The sequence below is a fragment of the Hoplias malabaricus genome, chromosome 2 (genome assembly GCF_029633855.1).
Source record: "Hoplias malabaricus isolate fHopMal1 chromosome 2, fHopMal1.hap1, whole genome shotgun sequence".
NCBI classification, from domain to species: Eukaryota; Metazoa; Chordata; class Actinopteri; order Characiformes; family Erythrinidae; genus Hoplias; species Hoplias malabaricus.
This window is the reverse complement of record NC_089801.1, coordinates 53,139,660-53,161,183: the sequence shown is the minus strand read 5'-3', so window position 1 is coordinate 53,161,183 and position 21,524 is coordinate 53,139,660. Positions and strand designations below refer to the sequence as shown.

Genomic DNA, 21,524 nt, shown 5'->3' with positions numbered 1-21,524 from the left:
CCAGTTTTTACAACCTAGAATTAAACATCTTATTGTTACTCTGCTTTTAACCTGTAATATCTAGCTAGAATATTTGCTTTAAAAATGCTAGCCACCAGTTTTGGGTTTTCTTTTAAACACTGCATTTACTGCATACTGCTGTTGTGACCATCACACAGAAGGGTTGGGAACAGGGTTGTATGATATTTAAAGCTGTGTGTGAGTGAAGCTCAGAGGGCAACATGCAGTGAGTTGCAGTTGCTGAATTCATTCCACACTTTGTTTAATTCCAAGTCATTTTGGAGCATTTCTACTGGTCCATTCATCATGAAATTTTCACAAAATTTGAAGGACAGCTGCTGTTCAAATGATGTAGTAAACTAAAAATCGTCAAAAATGGAGATACATGTTTTTACTTGGAGAGCAACAATATATTTATCATTATATGGTCAAATCTGATGAATAATGGTAGTGTAGTCATTATAAATGTGTAGTCATTTTTGATTAGTTTCATAGTTGGTGTATTTCTACAATCAAACAAGTCTGGTAGGTCTGCTCGTAAATTTGAGTATAGTAGTTTAACAATTTAAAAAAACTTCATGCTGTTATATAGTTAAAAATATCAATATAATCTATAAAACAACAACAACATCAAATATATATACTACAGAAAATAACTACAAATTTGCATGTAATTATTTTTATACACTGAAAAACAAATTGTACCCCTGCGACATGTTGCACTATAAGGTATGTTACACTTATTATTTTGTAAACTGATGCCATACAGATAATAAAATACAGTTAGTGCAGTCAAGGCATCCAATTAACTGCAACAATTTATTGTTTAAATATTTTAGGCAATCACATTCTTTCTTAAATAAATCTTAAATAATTTTCATGAAATCTTAAGATATCTCACATTCAAAATCTGATACGTGTTCTATTTTTAATAAAATGTGGGTCTATGAGATTTGCAAATCACAGTATTCTATTTTTTTACATGTTACTTCCCATTTCTTTGGAATTGGTTGCACATTTTCCAGTCATTGTAATTTCAGCATTAAAAAGTGTGGTAATTTGGGGTAGCCAGGTGATGGGAAAACAATCACTTCATACAGGCACCATCAAGTACCCTTGCCAAAGTGATTGTATCTTATCCTAACCAGAAAAAATGACTCTGATATACTCAGAATACTGTGTCGCCATTGTAAGAGTCGAGCACAAGCTGTTTCTCAACACCAAGAACAAAAAAATGGACTTGTGTTCTCTAAAAGAACATTACTGAGAAGTCACCTTGCAAGAGCAAATTCATGATTAAATTTTCAGGACGTTCTGGTTGGCAAGTCACAAAGGGAAGCGTCCTCCTTATTTTGGGTGTAACGTGAACAATATACTTTAACCATTCTTGGTGTTTGTGTTCTTGAGTAATGGAACATAATTTCAGCAGTGGAAAATGACATCAAGCAAAAACACGTTGAGAATCAGCCATGGTTTAAGCAGATGTAGCCAGATGTGGCTTTTAATGCTAATCATAATCTCTGTGACACTTAAGTTATGAGCCAAAATGTCCGTAAGCGACCCTAATTTCATCATCAAAATTTCTCATTTGTTCTAGCTCACGTCTATTCCTGTTTCCATTTTCTAGAATACACTGTTAATCACTTTCCTTGCAGCTGTTTCCAAAATATCTTCTTCCTGTAGCTTTTGACACATTTCTTCACCTCCCAGCCCCATCCCTTTTTGTTTTCGTTTTTGCCTGTACTAGATTAGATAGCATGTATGGTCAAAATATTGTTTGAAATTGTGATATGTAATATGAGCTCTTCCTTTATTACTAAATCAAAACTTTTTAAACTAATCTTTTATAATCAAACATTACTGAATACTTATTGAAATTCTATTTAAATATATATATAGGAGCTAAACTAGGTAGATATTTTGTAGAAGGAATCTTGACATTCTAGATGGATTTTTGAAATTTTATTACAATTCTCAATGCTCTCTGTGCTCTTTGGCACAGTAGAGTAAACCTCTCTGTCCCATGACTGGGAAATTTAAAGAAAACCAAAAGTAAAAGTGGCCGTTTCTCAGAAGTTAATGGTTTCAAGAAAAAAGAAACATAAAAAATAACAAGGACTGCTCCTCTCTTTTTAAAATAAGAGACAGATCTTCAGACTAGGAAAATACTTGGATCTGTCTTACTCTCTACATCTAAATATGTACTCTAAACCATTCAGAGCTCAGCTCTGTATTGTATTATGTTCTATTCGTTTGAAACACAGGAAAACTATAAAAAGGCAATGCCCTCACTTGGAGAATAGATGGAAATAACCATTAAACCCCTTAAACTGCAAACTCACTATATAGTTAATAAAATATTTATTAAAAAGTTACTATAAATTATTTGGTAATTACTATGCCATGATTAAGCATCATAGCATTTGCAGTTTAATATGTTAATATTCACAGGATAGTCAAGGTTTTCTGCAGTCGATGGAAAATCCAGGACAAACAATAGTGGACTTTGAGAGCATATCTGTTTCTTCATCTTTTACTCCTTCTCTTACCATCTTCATAGAAGTATTTACAACTGGGACGGCAGTAATAGCCATGGATCACCAGCTAGCAACATCACTTGATGGTCATTGCAGGGGCTTATTGGTCAGAGGTTCAGGAGCGGAAACGGGCAGACACGAGTGAGATCTGATGCTGTTGTCTTTGATGACTGCTTCGTCAAAGTCCAACAGCTGCGCGTTCACCCGAATCTCCATGCAGCCGTGGTAGTAGGCTGAGACCGGCGTGGTAGATAGAGGAAGATCTAAAGAGAGAGAGAGAGAGATATGAAGGAGCATTAACAGAAAACCACTTTAGCACACCCTATGCTCAACCCTATGACCATATAAACCTGCAAATTCAGCTACTTCCTTCACACTATGGCATGTAAATAACATCTGTTTGCGACCCATTTTTCACATTTGGAACGAGACATTCACTGCACTGAACCACCTCATCTCAATCTATGAATCACAGTGTACACCCTGTTAAATATACAATGTGAGATTTTTCATCTGGGTAGTGGCCTAATGATTAGAGAAGTGGGCCCTGGTTTCAGAAGATTGCTGGTTCAATTCATACCAGCAGCAGGAAAATTGGGGGCGGTGGGTGTAAATGAACAGCACTGTGCCCTTCCCTCAATCCACAGCTGAAGTGCCCTTGACAAGGCACCTAAACTGCTCCCCAGGTGCTGGGGATGCCTGCCTGCTCCTCTGGGTGTATGTTTACTGCCACTAGTGCACTACTGTGTGTGTGTGTTCACTGTTATGGATGGGTTAATTGCAAGGGACACGTTACACTGTATGTTGCACAATGACAAAGGAAGACAACTTCTCAAATAGAGGGCACATGGTGTGTGGAGTACCTGGCAGTCCCCCAATGTAGGTGTCAACTGGTTGCTGCATGGTGGCATTGAGCTTGTTCAAGGCCTGTCTCAGAGCCTCAGTGTCTGAGTAGGAAATGTTGGAGTAGTTAGCAGAGAGATGGAGGCCATCTGCAGACACATGTAGCTCCACCACCAAATGCTCAGGATAACACAGCATCAACGACTGGAGCTTCGCAACTGGAACACCATCTAGGAACACCCCTAGGTCCTGTGATACAGAGGTGACAGTTCACAATATATGTGTAAGCATATGAGCATGAATGTACAGGAGCTGTGAGGAACATTCATACTCTTCATATACTTATCCATGTATTTAAAACAATGTGTATATGAATATGTTGTTTAGAGAAAGATGCTAAAACAAAAGGATAAATCACAAAATCAACCAGAATTTCTGGTAGATAATTTTTTTGTGCTAGTTGTAACTTAACCTGTAGGTTTAACCTGCGGTTGAGATTTTGGTCTAAATGTTTGTAACTGGATAGTTACTGGATAGTATACATAGTATGCAATAGTATACAATACTTACTGCTTCTCTGGGTCCTTGAGTCAGCACAGAGACAGACAGTGGGATACTGCCATTGCTAACAAGGGCGAAGAGGACGCCTGTGCTACTGGACGGACGAATGCTCATCACTATGTCTACTCTCCATTGACCATTTAGACCTGAAAAAGCAAATACACATCAGAAATGCTTTAGACTTTATTAAATTAGAGCGGTTGTTTTCAAATTGTGTTTAAAGGACTCTCAGACAGTTCTGATTTTGCTCTCTCCTCAGAAAAACGAGGACTTTATGGGGCCCTGCAGACCACTGGTCTAAGAACCCATTCTTCATGTGGATCCACACTTTTGTAGTACAGTTAGGAACTGAAAAGTTTTACAGCAATTATAAAATAATCCATCTCATGATGAACTAAATATTAAGCAAGTAAATTGATAAACAAGTTACTGTTAACCTAGCTGTAATCTTCATTCGACTTAACGTTCATAACTTACTATAGTCTATGTTGAAGAGGGCCAGCCCAGCTCCAGCGAAGTAGGATCCTCTCTCCACAGAAACAAAGCAGTGCTTGCTCTCCTTCCCCTGAATGACCTCTTTTACCCCAGACGTCCCCTGGTTCATCAGGTTCCAGGTGCGGATACAGCCATCTAATCTGGGGTTAATCTGAAATTTTAAAACATGCAAAGACTGCTAAGCTATTTATATAACATGTATATGCTTAATTCAATGCTAAACAGTACCTATTGTGTAGGTTTTAAGTAAAATTATAAACCATAAACATTTGTTAGTACTTTCCTCTAAAAACAAGAGCAAAGAGAAACTAGGCAAGCCTAGTTTAGCCGGACCACCATTAGCCATATAGCCATTGTCACAGAGGTGTTTCTGGCATTTCAAAAACAGTAAAGCCTCAAATACATACCCTTGTCATTGGAAGGTCTGGAGAAGCATTGGTCCTTCATATCAATATCTTTTTTTACAATAATAACAAGTAATAAATTCATTCATTATCTGTAAACGCTTATCCAATTCAGGGTCGCGGTGGGTCCAGAGCCTACCTGGAATCATTGGGCGCAATACACCCTGGAGGGGGCGCCAGTCCTTCACAGGGCAACACAGACACACACACACATTCACTCACACCTACGAACACTTTTGAGTCACCAATCCAACGTGTGCAACGTGTTTTTTGGACTGTGGGAGGAAACCGGAGCACCCAGAGGAAACCCACGCGGACACGGGGAGAACACACCAACTCCTCACAGAGCGGGAATTGAACCCACAACCTCCAGGCCCCTTTTTGAACATTTCTAAAACCAAGCACCTTAACAATTTATCAACCAACTAATCTATACACGATAAAGCAACAGGGCATCACTGGAAATAGATATTTATTAGAACTTACATTTCTATAAGGGTCTGACTGATAAAACGGTGCTGTAACTAATTCACAGCCTCGTTCCAGAGATTGTGTGCGTTTTCGTGTAAAGTTAAACAAAAGGTTGTGCAGATGTAATTTACTCGTCAGAAAGTCAGTAACGGTGAGATGTGTCCGTGTATTCCTGTCGTTATAGGGACAGACAAGATGACTTTGTTAAATATAGAGTAGACAACAAAAGGCTGGGTCACAGAAATATTCTCCCAACATAAAGAGACCATGATAAATAATACCTCAACAACGTTCAACACATTTCTGTTCGAGGCTCCAGTAAAACACTGAGCTGCACCACAGTGGATGGTGAACCTACAGCACTGAAGCGGCGTGAGTGTGTCCCAATTCAGCTCTCGACTCTCTGACACCTTGAACATGCATTTTTTAGGTCCCAAAAATAGTACTTGTCCAGGGAAAAGAGGACCTCTGGTCACCACTAAACGGATCCAAATTTAGTTCATAAACTGGAATGTGAAATATGGCTGAAATAACAATAGACGCTATAGTGGCGCCACCTTAAGTTCTCTCTGTGAAATACAGCTGAATTAAAAGTACTCACACAAGCGCATTTCAACATTAGGTGTCAGTCAGTACCACATATGCCTCTTCTAGGCCGGCCCAGCAAGCGGCCCGTCAAAAAAAAACACAAAAAAAAACCAAGTAGTAATTGTTTATCATACAGCACAATAATGCATGTTTGAATGGATTGATACCTGTTTAATAACAATATCAGTGCGGTTGGGCAAACCAGCAATGTAAACCTTGGTCTCCAGTTTGCCGTTGTCAGCAGGGAAAAGGCTATCAGGACTGTTGATACTCATCACTGCTTCCTTGTTGATCTTCACACTGATGCTGCTCTCCAGCTCCTCTACTGAGATCTGCAGATAAAGAACAGTAGAATACACAAGAGACTTTACAAAAACGGTGTCTCCCCAACTCTATCCCATTAAAATGATGGTTGAATGATTTGGACAATGTACTCAATGGTTTCTTTTTGTCCAATAACACAATATAATTTCCATAAAATTATTGCATTTAAATTAAAGATCCAAGAACACCACAACATTCATTACGCTGTGAAGGCATGATGGGTAAACCTTGTGTTATTTCACTGTAATAAATCTTACAGTAACTTACAGTAAACTGCTCTAATATGTAGTTGTAGGCACTTTATTGTAATCTGCTGTAATTCTGCAAATTTAAAATTAGTCTCAATAGGTAATTTCTTTCAGAGACCGAGACCCAATATCATTTTTAAATACATTTTCAAACTTTCAATATACATTATTCACAGCATTGTTCACTGACAGGATCTGTGGATTGTTTGCATCAAAATGATCTTGAATCGTAACTAAGTAATTATAATCATACACAAGAGAAGATGTAAAATATCCAATGCCAATCCATTAGAGTTTCCTACTGGCATCCACACAGTTTGTATTGTTCCAATCCTACAGCTACACCCCAAGGATGTTATGGCAGTTTATGATCCGATCAGCAACCTGCTACCCTTAACAAATACGGCTACTCATTGAGCCCATCACGAGTACCCTAACCACCCAATGCATCACTAGCTTTTCACAGGGGTCATCACATGTATCAGAAATATATCATGATATTCATTTTTGTCGTCCAACCCTACACCAGCCCCAGTAAACTTAAACAAAAGAAAGATTAATCTTCTTCATATTTCCTTGTGTTTCTCATTTTACTTCTGTAAAGGGTGCAGGAAACTCTAGAATAGTTACTGTTTAAAGGAAAATAAAGTTTTTGGATAATCATACACAAGAGAAGATGTAAAATATCCTGTGCCAATAAAAAAATGGATGTGAACTTCCAGTATCACAGAAACATAAAACAGTTTCATTAAAAGTGTATTATACTGTATATTTATGGAAATAGTTTAGAATGTATGTTAAATATTCCTTACACACACTTGTTGAGGCAACTTGAAAAATGCATGCTTTCAAACGGAAAACAAAAAATACCTATTTTATTCTATAAAAATTACCAGAAAGCATGAGATTTTTCCCCAGCTTTGTCATGCTTAAGTACATCTTGTAGGCTTGTACTTGTAGGTAAGTACATCAAGGCTAAAGAGCCTTGGGATTATCTTATACTCTGCCAAGTTTACTATAATTTTATATACATTTTCTTAAATTCCAGTTAGTTAACTGAGCCATACAAGCTCATAGAGGTATATACAAACCTTTGTACAAGGGTAAAACACATCAGAGCCCCATTAACACTAACCATATGCCAATGTCCATTGTTGATGGCTTTTCCTCCACTGGTGACTTTAACTGAGTGCTGGTTCTTAAACTGGACCTCTATACGGCCACCTCTCAGTCCCAACATGAACCAAGAATTCAGGAATGATTCAGCATACAAAATGACACCCTCTGGATCGAACGTCCGGAAGTCAAATTCTGCAGCAAATCTAGTGTAACAAAAGGAAAGACCATAAGCAAGAACATTTGAACGATATTGTTTTTACATTTAGGAATTTTCGGCATTTGTGCTTTCATCACATAAGAACACTACAGTCTGGATTTAATCAGGGAAGTCTTGCTTTAGAGCCTGTTGCATCAATGCTGTAAAAACTGACTATTCAAACTATTATCAGTTCAGCAATGCCACTGAAGTATTTAAAAAGAGCCCTGCTGTGTCCGATCCACTCATATCAGTACAACACCCACTAAGACAACACCACCACGTCAGTGTCGCTACAGTGCTGAGAATAACCTATGAATCTGTGGGGGTACTGACCACTGAAGAACAGGGTGGTAGGAAGCTAACAACCTACGCAGAGTAATAGATTGATTTACAAAATGCTACTCTATGGTCAGTGGAGCTGTTCGGGTTTAGAAGTTTATTACTTCTTACAAGTCGACTGTTTTCATTTTTGTCTATTTATTTTTCTCAGTTATAGTTTCTTGACAGCTACACCATAGCACTGACATTTGGAAGGAAGGACAGTAATGTGTGGGGTTTCTGATATGAAGGAAGAGTAGAGCTTGAACCTCATTTTTTGTGTCTATTTTTTTTTCTTTTTTGCCTCAGAAATACCTCCTTAGATAGGAGACATTTATATTTAATGGCCTATTTGACTGTAAATTAAAAGAAATGTAGTGTGGTTTCTGGCTTTTTTCATGCACAGCAACATTAGCCTGATGTAACTTTGATTCTTATTGTAATATAAATCAAATTAAACTGGACACAAGCCTAACTTTGCTAACACATCATTCAGCATGACTGCAAACTCTCAAAGTCGAGTCTCACTTGGTATTCTCAGGGAGCCGGTAGCGAAGATATATGACAGGCAGGCCTACAAACTGCTCTCCGAGGTAAAGCATCTCCTCATGCTTGTGGTCAAAGAGTTGCACACATTCAGGAATGTTCTCACAGGATTGTTCATCTGCAGCCAGCTTCAGTCCCAGACGTCCGTCACAGTGACATGAGTAACTGCCCACTGTGTTCACGCAGTCCTGTTCGCATATATTGAGCTCACACTCATCCACGTCTAACACACAGAAAACTTGCATGTAGATTCAAGTCATATGTGATGACGGAAAGAATGGGACACTTTCATTACAAATACATTTCAGAAATTAAACTTGCTTGCATTGCTCACAGATTTAATCAAGCATTAAACTTCAGTTTTTTTACACTTTTCTTGTTAAAGTGACATGTTGCTGTGGAAAGAAAATACTGCTGATAAATCTGTTAACATTTTAATACAAGGAAACTACATTTAGGAATGGGACAATCATTTTTGATTGGAAGGTGGATTGGTGACTCAAAAGTGTGTGTGTGTGTGTGTGTGTGTGGGCGCGCGCGCGTCGTCCTGTGAAGGACTGGCGCCCCCTCCAGGGTGTGTTCCTGCCTTGCGCCCAATGATTCCGGGTAGGCTCTGGACCCACCGCGACCCTGAACTGGATAAGACAATGAATGAATGAATGAATGAATATCGTTTGAGAACTGATCATATTTCAGAGTAAGCCAAGCAAGCTGTTGTGCCTGCCATCTCAGTTATGGAGTTTTCCATGACAAATAAGAAGGGTGATGAGATGAAGAAATTCCTTGTTATCTCTGTCTATCACACAGTTCCAGACCCTACACATTTCTTTAACCCCGTAATATCAGATGTCCAGTTTACAGAAATCCACAAACAACAAAGCTTGGAAATCTGCTCTAATTCTACCGCTGTTAATTACTACACTTAGACAGTGATTAAATTAACGAGTCAAGTGAACAGTCGGCTGAAAACTGATCAGTCAGTAAAGCACTGTGTAATTTAAAAAACACATTTATTTGATTTGAGAATTTGTAGCTAAGGACATTACTGATGTTACTACTTTTCCTATTATAACAATATATATTCATGTAAAAACAGTTATTCCTGTTCCATTGTTCATTGTTCAATCATGTTTAATGGCATTAATTATTTATGTAGTGTACACTGGTGTACAGGACCCTCTAGTGGTGGCAGCTGTGTGTGTGCATGGAGGCTTCATCTGTGATATGTAAGACGGAGTATGAGAGTGTGTGTGTGTGTGTGTGTGTGTGTGTGTGTGTGTGTGTGTGTGTGTGAAGTTTGAGAGAAAGAGAGTATGCAATATGCTTTTTTACCTTGGCACTCACGGGACGTATAGTTGTACTTGTATCCGGTGTTGCACTGGCACTCATACGTGCCCTGTATGTTGACACATCTGGCCGGCTCCTCGCAGATACTGGGGTAAAGCCTGCACTCGTTAATATCTAGATGTGAAATAAAGATAAGGATCTTTCCTTAACATTTTCTAATCTCATGGACATTTACACTTGCCCTAAAAACAAATGTTTTTCTCTAATACTAGCAACACAACTTTTGGCTGCAAACACTTCCTCACAAACACATGGTAAGCACAAGTTATTCTTTCCGACATAAATATAACTTAATATCTCTCAGTTGAGCTGTAAACAGACCACTTTAGTGTAGAACCGAGAAAGAGAGAGAGAATCTGTTTATTGTAAAAAAGATAGACATGTCTGGCCAAGTGGAGGTCAAGAAGATTTTAAAAACAGTTACGCAACACATAACTGAAACTACAACACAAGGAAAACCAAATATTCACATAGCATTTGTAATGTGTGTACATGAGCTAGGGTGGGAAGGTGTTGTTTGCTTCACCTTTGCATGTGTGAGTGATCGAGATGGTAATGTTTTGATCTCTGTGGGTCCCCTGACATGAGTAAGCACACTGCTTTGTTGGAGTCATATTTTGTTCTTACAGGAAAAAAAAACAAAAAACGTCTCAGCATTCTCGGAACAGCTGTGGGGACTCAGCTGGCTGAGAGCATGGAGTGAGAGAGGGGAGTCAACTGGGTCTGAATCAGACCCCAAGCAAGAAATATTTTCTCCCCCGAATGTATGATATGGCCTTACATAGGCTTTTTACAAAAGTTTACACAGTTACTGTGTTGTTTGGTAAGCAACAGAAGCAAGACTGAAATGTACAGTGCACATATAACATTCTATTGACCATTTGCAACTAATGATACAAGTGCACCTCATTCAACCACAGCTGTCTCTGTCAAATAAAGGATAATGTGAGGACAGCGGTGGCAGTGAATCCACCAAATATTATTAACTAGAGAGATGTGTAAATGAGTTACTGAGGATTACAGAACAATGTTATGATCCGCTGACTAGCTAAAATACCATCAGGTTGGGGCAGGTGTGATAATTAAATTTTACTACAGAACATCTGTAAATGTTTATTGCTGATCTGGTAAATTTTCCTTTTTATATGGTTTGTTTAAAGCTATTCTTACATTATTGGAATGGCATTCTATGCAGTGTTGATTGTAAAAGCGTCCTTGGGTATCTAGAAGTGCGCTATATTAGTATAATTAGAGATAAATAAATATAATTCAGCAAATGTTTCCTGATGGTTCTCAAACTGACTCCTTTTGTAGTGTACAATCACAATTAAGTGTCTGGCAGTCTAGATCTGTCCATCTACTTACCTAAATGTGAGATGTCTTACCTGTACAGTGGATCTTTTCATGTAAGTAATAACCATCATTACACTTGCAGTGGAAAGCCCCAGGTGTGTTAATGCACTTCTGGCTACAACCAGCAAGAAATTCTGGATCTTCACACTCATTAATATCTGTCAAAAAGTAACATAATGATCCAAACAATTGTTTTTTGTAACTAGCTAGCTAATAGCTACACTAGCTAACTATAGCTAACTAGCTAGCTAATAACTAGTAGCACTAATAGCTACAAATTCAGTATTTTTTTTTCTACAAACCCCATTTCCAGTTGGGACATTTTGTAAAATGCAATAAAAACATAAAACAATAAAAGCATCCATAGATTGTTTAATCTCTTGATGTTTACCTTAACTGACAAAAGCACAAAGAAAAGGTATCCAACTTGTACAATTTGATTGTATTATGTAAACAGAAACACATTTGCAATTTGACGCCTGCAACACATGTGTACCACTGTGTTATATCCCCTTTCCTGTTAATTACCCTGTTTAATCATTTGAGAACTGAAGGTATCAACTGTTAAGGTTTTGCAAGTGGAATATTTGTGTATTCTTGTTAGATACAAGACCTTCAGGCAGGTCAGTCAAGCACAGACACTCTCTGTCTATGAAAACATGTTGTTTGTTGTTGTAGCACATGAATGAACAGAATGAGGCTTGGCCTTGTCTTGTCTTACCATGGACTTCCCATGATAAGTCTTTATGGCAAAACCCCAGTGTTCACCTCCACATCAATAAAAATTCTCACAAATGAATGTCACTCATGCCGTTGTTACTGATACACCCCCCCTCCAAAAAATGAAGAGTTCTCACGAGTTTCAGTTTGTATTTCTGGATGTAGTAGAAGACTATTAAGATTATTCAGTGACAACAGCATTCCCAAGCCCTTTCTGGAAATGTGGTTTGTACATTTTTAAATCTAGGAAAAATGTAAAAAAATTGTCAGCTCACCCTCTTGACAACGAGTTCCCTTCCACCCAGGTTTGCATACACAGTTGTAAGTGCCATGACCATCAATGCAGCGCTCATATCCCTCCGTAAAACATGGCAGCGGCAGGCACTGGTTACTGATCTCTGCAAATAACAGATCACAGCAGAACCAAATGTCACAGCCTCTTAGATCATTATATCATTACCATTTGGGGAAATAGGTAATGAGTAATTTGGGCAATATTACTGTTCATGGGGAATATTTTGAAAGGACAAAACTGAAATATAGGAATGTATCACTTAAAGGTCAAGTCTATGATTCTGGATGACTGATGCTCTCTCCAGTTTAACGTGTCTACAAGTTTTCATTCGCTGCTTGAATTACCACAGAAACTCATTCATAATTCAAGTTGTTTAGTTTTGTAGTCTGTTTTTTTTTCCATACATAAGTCATACAGAATTTAGAGCCAATATCTAAAACATCAAAAATATGTAAGTTGTACCCTCCTATGGAGCACGAATAGACCAATATCCACATCTCGGTTCATGCTTTTCAAAGTTTGCATGTCTTTTTGCTGTCTAAACAACTTCAGATGTCATTTCAGTGACATAAGCTGAAAGAGAAAGGCCAGCATATTGGACTGAAAAACTTTTTTTTTTTCTTAACCCCTTTTTTTTTAACCTTTCCCAAGACTTTGTAATCACATTAGGCCGATATTAAGCATGCAAATGGTGAGAAAACATCCTCAGAATTTTATACGTGTTTTTAAAATTAAAATCATGAACATCACCTTAAAGAAAGCTATTCTTAAGTTTGTGTCTGAGATCGATGTCTATGCTTTTCAGTCATTCTACATAGTTTCACAATCACAAAATCTAACTAACCTGAAACACAAGTGCGGAGGTCCTGAGGAACACCGGGATCTGCATCTGGATTGATGATTCCTACACGATGGGACCCCAAGCACCCTAAAAACAAAAACATCTTAACTTGGTTGCTTTGAGTGCTATTCGATTTATGTTCTTCTTTAGTCTTTCAAAATTGCAAATATCGGATTATTGAAAAATAAAATTAGATAAAGTTGCAAAATATTGCATTACAGCAATGGACAAACAATTTAGTTCAATGCACCATGATATGCAATTCTGAAAGTGCAGAAAAGGAAGGAGTTATGTAAACTTCCATATTACACTGAAATGCCAGTGAATTCTAAAGAACTGAGAGATGTGCACAGAGGTCAAAAGGAATAGAAAGGAGATGGAGAGGGTGCAAAATCAGCAAGCAAATCATGAAGGGCCATGGGTTAAATGCATGGTAGTACTGTGTGAACTGGAACTGCAGGAGGAGAGAGAGCCCTGGGTAGCTGAACTGAACTGTTGAACAACTACGAATTTACATTAGAGGGCCAGGTTAAATTAATTCCAGCTGACTTGACAAAGAAGACCAGTGCCTACAAGTTTGGATTGTGAAATCTGTAAGTCCCTGAGAGGATTCAAAGGACACTGTTCAGGAGGGTAACTACTCAAGAAGAGGACTTGGTGTAAATTGGTATAAAACATTGGTTTGGGAACGCTGAAAACCTGTTTCAGAGACAAAAAGCAGACCAGCTGGTCTATTATTATTTGTTCTTTCTGAGCTGGAGGAGGTACACTAAGGATTCTAAGATAAATGTAGCTCACAAAAATGAAAAAGCATCGTCTTCCCAATTTGGTCTGTCTTGCGGCAAGTATTTGGTGAAAATTATTGTGTCACTGCCAAGGACAGTTAAATCAGAGAGTCAAAGATAATCTAAAGTCTGTAGGTTAGGTGTAATCTGAATATCAGGGCTTTGTCATAGTCCTGAAAGTCATTAGACCACACAAATCCTGCTATGTGGTCGGGAGCTATGAGTTCACAGTAGAGTCTCCCCTGGAGAGTCTGGAATGAAGATCTAGACAAACATGTTCCAAGAAGCACCTTTATAAACAGTATGAAACAGTATATCCTGAGAGAGGGTTACCAGGCAGCCCAGGTTACCCGGCTGTGCTCAGCCTGAAATGACAATGTCAGAGGATGCGGACCCACTACACACAATTTCCAGATTAAGGGTGCGGTGCAATGGGGCCCCTGGAAGCATGGACCTTTGCTCATCATTCACCAATTTTATATTGGAATTTGCCACTCCATCCTGCATTTATGTGACTTAAAATAACAATCTGAATAAGAACATTTCATAGCCCATAAATGCACTGCACACAGCAATATGGCTGTAGTATACTAATGCTATAATCATTACCACAGAAAACAAAAGCGATTGAACTATAGTAGAAGCAGGAGGCAAGAGTATCTTAAATTATTTTTCAACTCAATTTATACTCCATAATTCACTATGCAAATGAGCCTGCACTTATTTTTAGAAATCATCATTAAAATACAATAATAGATATTCAAAGTAATTTGCCTCATCTGACCATCTTTCCTATATTTATACATGAGTACATACAAGTACAAAAATAAAACAGCAACCTTTAATTCGTAACCTTTAATCTCATGCTGACCACCGAAAAATACAGGTTAGCAAACATCCAAAGTCAAGTCACTTATTCTACACAAAGTATCCAATTATGTGGGTAAAAAAAACAAGGCTTATTCAGTAAAACATGCTGAACACACTGTGTAATATTGCATCACAGTGGAGCAAAATGAGAGTGAATAAGAACTGTAAACAGTGCTTTCCGGAGCACATCTGATGCAACAGCATTGCCAGTAGGAAGCTTTAAACTGCGAGGGTAAAGATCAGGGATTCTTTGGTTTTAGTACTGGGGCCTATTGCCCTTCACAGTTTCAAATACTGCATGCCTGAAAAATATGATGTCTTCTGCTAATAAAATTAGATGTTTTGAGACTGGAAACATTTTAAACATTGTACAAATGGTCTACAGATCTGGTCACAAAATCTTCAAAATCAACCAACTCTTCATTCATTTACTATCTGAAAACGCTTCATCCAGCTCAGGGTCACAGTGGGTCTGGTTCCTACCTAGAATCATTTGGAGCCAGGCAGGAACACACAATGGACAGGGCACCAGTCCATCACAGGGCATCGCACACTCACACAGACACTCACACCTGTGGACAATTTCAGCCAATCCACCTACCAACGTGTGTGTTTGGACTGTGGGAAGATACAGGAGCATTTGGAAGAAACCCACAAAGATGCGGAGAACACTCTCCTCACAGTCACTGAAGGTGGGTTCTGATCCCACAAACCCAGGACCCCCATTATGCTGGCCAAATATCAATCACTGAGCACAAGGTGGGAAAACACAGTGATCGGCGACACATTCTGACACATTCACGGACACTTTTGATTAGGAAATCAACCTTCCATTGTGTTTTTGGACCATGGGAGGAAACCACAGAGAACACACCAAATTCCTCACAGACCTGGGGCTCAAACCCACAAACCCAGGACCCTGGAGCTGTGTGAAAGTGACACTACCTGCTGCGCCACCATGCCATTTACAGGTATTTCTTGAGGATTTTAAATTTGTTCAGATTTGCATATTTTAAGATTTCATATTATCTTTAGTGAATGGAGGTACGTTATGCTTAATGATACAAAACATATATAGAGCTTCCTGATAAAATACTCAGAAATTTAAGAGTCTGTTATTAGGAAATAATGACTTACCAACATATTTTGGGTAAAAGTATTCCTGAAACACAAAATACAATTACATTGAAACGTTTCTTATTCTCTGCATCATTTGCAACTGCAATTGAATTGATTTGATATGGATGGGAAACCCACATTATCACGTCAAAAACCAAGCAATGATGTCCAAATAAATATCCTGATCTCCATGATGAAGTTTAATAATCATTTTTTATTCTGATTAGGAAATTAGGAAAAGATCAGTGCACGGTTATTACCATGGACCATAGTGGCCATCATTTTGCAATAGAAGAAGCCAGAATGCTGAACCTACTATAGTTGGCTAGAGAGGTGAGAAAGAACTCAGTGGTCACTAAAAGAGCATCAGAATTCCTGTGCAGGGATGGGTGAACCTGCTGGATGGACAACCATCTATGTAGCACTCTATAAATCAGGCTTTTCTGATAGAAAGACCAGAACATCTGAAAATGTTTATTGCTGATCTGGTAAATTTTCCTTTTTATATGGTTTGTTTAAAGCTATTCTTACATTATTGGAATGGCATTCTATGCAGTGTTGATTGTAAAAGTGTCCTTGGGTATCTATAAATGCACTATATTAGTATAATTATAAATAAATAAATATAATTCAGCAAATGTGGCAAGTGGCAAGATGGAGGCCACAATTGGAGGTATATGACAGCCCCCCTGGAGTTTGCGAAATGGCCCATAAAAAGATTCTGGCTACATGTTCTACTTGGTTCTGTTGAGACAAAAAAGAAACTCTGTATCCAAACAGACCTGCAGCTGTATATACTGCCCAAGGGGCTTCTACAAACAGGGCCTGAATACTTGTGTAAATAATAGGTTTCAGTTTTGTTGGCTATAATTAAATAAATAAATAAACCATCATACTTTTCACTTATTTTTCATGGGTAATTAAGTAAAGATTGGTGGATTTAATGGCAGTTACTTTCATTACAATCCCAATCCACAACAAATTATTGTATGGAACAAAAAAGTTCTCCTTTACATCCACTTCTGATGCTCTACATTCCACTGTCCACACATCTAGTCACATGACTTGACAAAAATCAACAGCACAAATCACGTCATCAACTTGGAGAAGTTCATTGATCTTTTCACAGAGATAAAGAGCTTGCCAGTAGCAAATGTGTAGTCATTAACTTTAGGCAGTAAAGGCTACAAAAGATATGAGCTATTACAAACGTTTAAGTAGTATCCAGAATATGTAAGATGTTTGATTTAAACACAATGGTCGTCATTCATGAACCCTTCATAAAAACACAGGCAGACTGCAAATGGTTTACAAATACAATGGACTTTCTCAAAACCTTTCAGCCAGATTCATGAATTCTACCAAAACTCACAATCTAACTGGATTTATTAGTAGAACGTGTGTGTGTGTGTGTGTGTGTGTGTGAATACCAGTGGTTTGCAAATTGGAAGGGCGTGCACATTTTTTTTACAATGAGTATACCATTACCATCATCCACAATTATTTAAGTAATTTAAGTAATTTATTTAAGTAATTCTTCTAGATTCTTCTCTAATCTAGAGGCCACTAATATCTTATATAACCAAAAAGCTGGTTGGTTCTATGCATGACAACAGCACATACACACACATATACATATACACACACACATATACATATATGATAGAGAGAGAGAGAGAGAGGATACTTCAATATATATCAATGCTTCTTTTTGAAAACGTAATTGGGTTCCATCTACTACATCTAAAGTACTTGAATTAACTTGAATTACATGGTGTGTTCCTAGTATTGCGTTAGAGGAACATTGCATTACAGCCTCCCACTATGATGGTTCTTAGTTCAATTGTGAGCATAAATGCATGTAATGTGTCATTTTATTCAGGTGTTAAAATAATGTCATTCACATGAAACAAATAGTTGAACTTGATTTAAATACAGGGAATTATTTCATTTTAATGAAATCAAATTGCAATAAATATGTATTTGTCCAGTGTAGTAGTAGTAGCAGCAGTAAATTAAAAAATGTGTTATTTGTTAAGAACTATGGGTTAATTTTGTACCAATTTATAAGCTTGATATGCAACAAGTAGAAGTAGGAAGTATAAGGTTTTTTAAGTTTTTTTATTACCAGTAATGTAAATACAGGGTGAGTCAAAAGTCGCAGGACATCCTTTTATCTGAATACTCCAGCAAGAAATGGCTGAGAGGGGCTAACTTTTAGGCTATATTTGGAACATGGCCACCATCTTGAAAGCAGCCATATTGGATCAAGGGCAAGATTTTCCAATGGGAGGGTGGTCATGTAGCACATCAAAAATATAAAAGGTGTCCTGTCCTACTACTTTTGACTCACCCTGTACTTATAGGTCATTAGTTTTTGATTCGTAATTATTTGCCTACTTTTATATTGGTATAGGCCAATAATTTGAAAAAGAGGCGGAGTCAACAAAGACAGACTCAGAAACTCGTTAGTTATTCTGAAGATTAAGAAAGCTTTTGTGAAACACTTCCAAAATTGGCATTCTTAAAGTTATAACGTTTCTAAAGTTGTTTGTAAATCGCTAAGATTAAACATTTTTGGGAAACACCCCGGTATGATCAGTAAAGACCCAAGAGTTTGCTAGATCTAACAGCAGCATAAGATTGTACAGCCATTTACAGAGGTGGGTATTACAGACCCTAAAACAACTGTTTGCAGTATGAAATTTTGTTTTATTTATTGATTTTAATATATTATTCAATTACTTAATTAATACATTTCCATGCATTTTTATTGCATTTTAATTAAATTTAACTGCAGTCGTGTCAAATGACATTTTCAGCGTATGTACGAACATTTTGCGACTATGAGCATTTGAATGAATCCAGACACAAAAATTGTTTTACGAATGACTGTGCACATTTTTTCTGCTTTTGTTTCATGAATGAGGCCCAAATAACTTAATATGATGTAAAATCTGAAATAATTCTCCTGATAGTAGTTACAGACCTTTCAAAAATACTTACCGTCTCAAGGTCGTTCTCAAAGATCTCCCTTGCTTCCTCCTTATTGCATAATTCTTCAATGCACTCTCTCTCCAAGTTGCCCTTCTTGCTCTCTTCAAACAGGGAGTTCGCTCGCCGATGCCGCGTTAGAAACTGGGATGCTCTGTTCTGTGTCAGAACTCAATTAATAGCAACAGAGAATGTTATTTTAATAGGGGTATGGGTATATAAGAAACCCAAATGCACATGAAAAAGGATCAAGTTTGAACATTTAACTAACATTGTATAAGGATTAATGTATGTTTAAAAATTATGCAGAACAGCATCTTCTAGCTGCAGAGCCAGAGGCCCTGCTGCACTGTGCAGTCTCAACTTTTCTCTGCATAAGCACAGCCAAATCAATTGAAGAAATATGTGATCATGAGTTAATGATTCGCAGGTAAAAATGTACCACTGTGTAGTGCAGGTAAAGTGTGTTCAGTTAAACTCAATAATAGTTCACAGGCCCAGCACTAGTTAAACATTTTTTGGAGTAGTGTAATATATACATTTACAAACATTTCCTGAAACCCACACTGAGTAGCGGGTGGTCAATTGGAGGCGGGGGGGGGGGCAGGGTCTTCAGCAGGCCGGTTAGTGACAATCTTTTTACCAGAGCACCTACTTCATATTTTGCTTTCCAAACTTTGCATGTTAAGTGCTATTGCACAGAAAACATAAAATGTTATATGCAACATCACTAACCCTACTACCTCGTATCTGTAACAACATTAAAGGGAATGTCTACGATTGTGGAGAACTGCTGATCTTTCTGGTTTGTTTACGTTCAGAAGCTCAGTGTCTTTTAATGTGGAACGGTATATTTGAGAAAAATACGATGTTTGTCCGTAACTGAAGTTTAACTAATACATTCTTATTCACTGTTTGAATTGCCACAAAAACACATTTGTAAACCGAGGTGTTTAGTTTTGTAGCACATTTGGTCTGCGTTTACTTCGATGCAGTTAGCCAACTTAAGTAATCAGAAACAGAAAAATGAGTCAATATTTCCCAAATATGGAGCAGAAATAGAACAACCTCATCTCGGTTTGTGCTACTGATTATTTGAACTTCTTTGCTGTCTAAAAACCCCAGATGCCTTTTCACTACCATGAATAGTGAGAGTGAGAAAGCCTAGCATACCGGAGCGAGACACTGTTTTTTTTTTTTATCATTTAGTGACACAGAGGCTTCGTAAAAACATTAGACCAGTTTCGAGTATGCAAACAGAGCTAGCAAATGGTGAGAAAATCTTAAAAAATGTTTTCTTTATTAAAATACTAAACGTCACGTTATAATATTTATTGTTCTGACACATAAAACTCTAGACTTCATAATATTTATGTTTTTATGGTGCTCACATTGTACAATACATTCTCATCCAAAACTTCTTAAATGAAGTGTATCAAAGGGAGTTTGTGTCCCTTTCCTGCAGACTTTACACCAAAAGCCTGATCACATTCAAACTCAAGAACATAAGTGAGTTCAGTGAAGCCTCACAATGGTTTTAAAGCTGTAATGTAATTTTAAGATAAGAATTCTACCTACTGTTCCTTTAAAACCTAGTTCTTTTTATGCTCTATTGGGAACCAAGGAGAAGCTGGTACTGCAGTACTGATACTTTTCATTTCAGAACAAAACACTGAATAAGCAAGTGTCCACAAGCATCAACATGTCTGATAACTGGACCATCAGGATTAAACAGGAACTTTTAATGGTTCCTATGATTTTGTTTTCAGAATGGAGCATCAGGACCGAAGGAGGAAATGAATTTAAAGGCCTGAATAATAAAAAACAGTAACTGCAGCTTTCAGTCAGGTCTAACCCGATTAAAGGCGACCACTGTTGATGCCCGCGGTTCGTGCCGCAGGGATTTACTTCACCACGTGCCGTGAAGCGAGCACTGACTCTCAACAACGGCACGAACAACACCGACAAGACGGGAACCACTGAGTTTTCTGTCTGTGAATGCCGCTGTCAGTCTTGTCCGTAGTTCTGCCTGTAGAGCCTGAGAATGAAGAGCTTTGACCTGATGGGTAAACTAACGTAGAACAGCTTCGACAAATAGTTCAATACCTACCTGCAGTTCAATCACATTACTGTCTTCAAAACATAACTCGACGATTAACGGTTTAGAGGTTAAAAACAAACCCATGTTGGACCGGAAATACGACTTTAAAGCAGTTTACAAACAGTTTAGCTCTCCCGCCATGAAGTTGGTTCTTAAAAGCTGACTGAGTGACCGTTACTTACAACGATGTGTTTCGCAGAGCGCCGCGCCGAGCAGCAGAAGCACCGTCAGCGCCGCTCTCTCTCCGCTCATGGTCGCTGTTCTCCAGTTGGTTTACTGTTCTTTCTGTGGGTCCAGGCCTGGGGAGAACTTTTATTTTCTTCTGAGCGTATCTGTAGTCACTGCTTCTGCAAGGTCCTGGGAGAGCGCCAGCAAAAGGCGAGCACATAAAGGCAACCACGGGGGGCGCTATCCTCTCAAAACAAATCTCGCAACAGCACAATCGT

At 38.1% G+C, this 21,524-nt stretch overlaps 1 protein-coding gene across 1 annotated transcript; it reads right to left on the bottom strand.

The window, feature by feature from the left end:
• Positions 1-514: 514 nt before the first annotated feature.
• pros1 (protein S) lies at positions 515-21,450 on the bottom strand. The gene is made up of 14 exons (XM_066660119.1): positions 21,261-21,450; positions 18,990-19,147; positions 16,002-16,026; positions 13,213-13,296; positions 12,349-12,471; positions 11,386-11,511; positions 9,986-10,114; positions 8,636-8,876; positions 7,607-7,793; positions 6,067-6,231; positions 4,419-4,587; positions 3,951-4,087; positions 3,401-3,629; positions 515-2,800 (listed from the first exon to the last, which is right to left on the bottom strand). The coding sequence occupies exons 1-14, from the start codon at positions 21,328-21,330 to the stop codon at positions 2,625-2,627; spliced, it is 2,019 nt and encodes a 672-aa protein (XP_066516216.1). The 5' UTR covers positions 21,331-21,450; the 3' UTR covers positions 515-2,624.
• Positions 21,451-21,524: the final 74 nt, after the last annotated feature.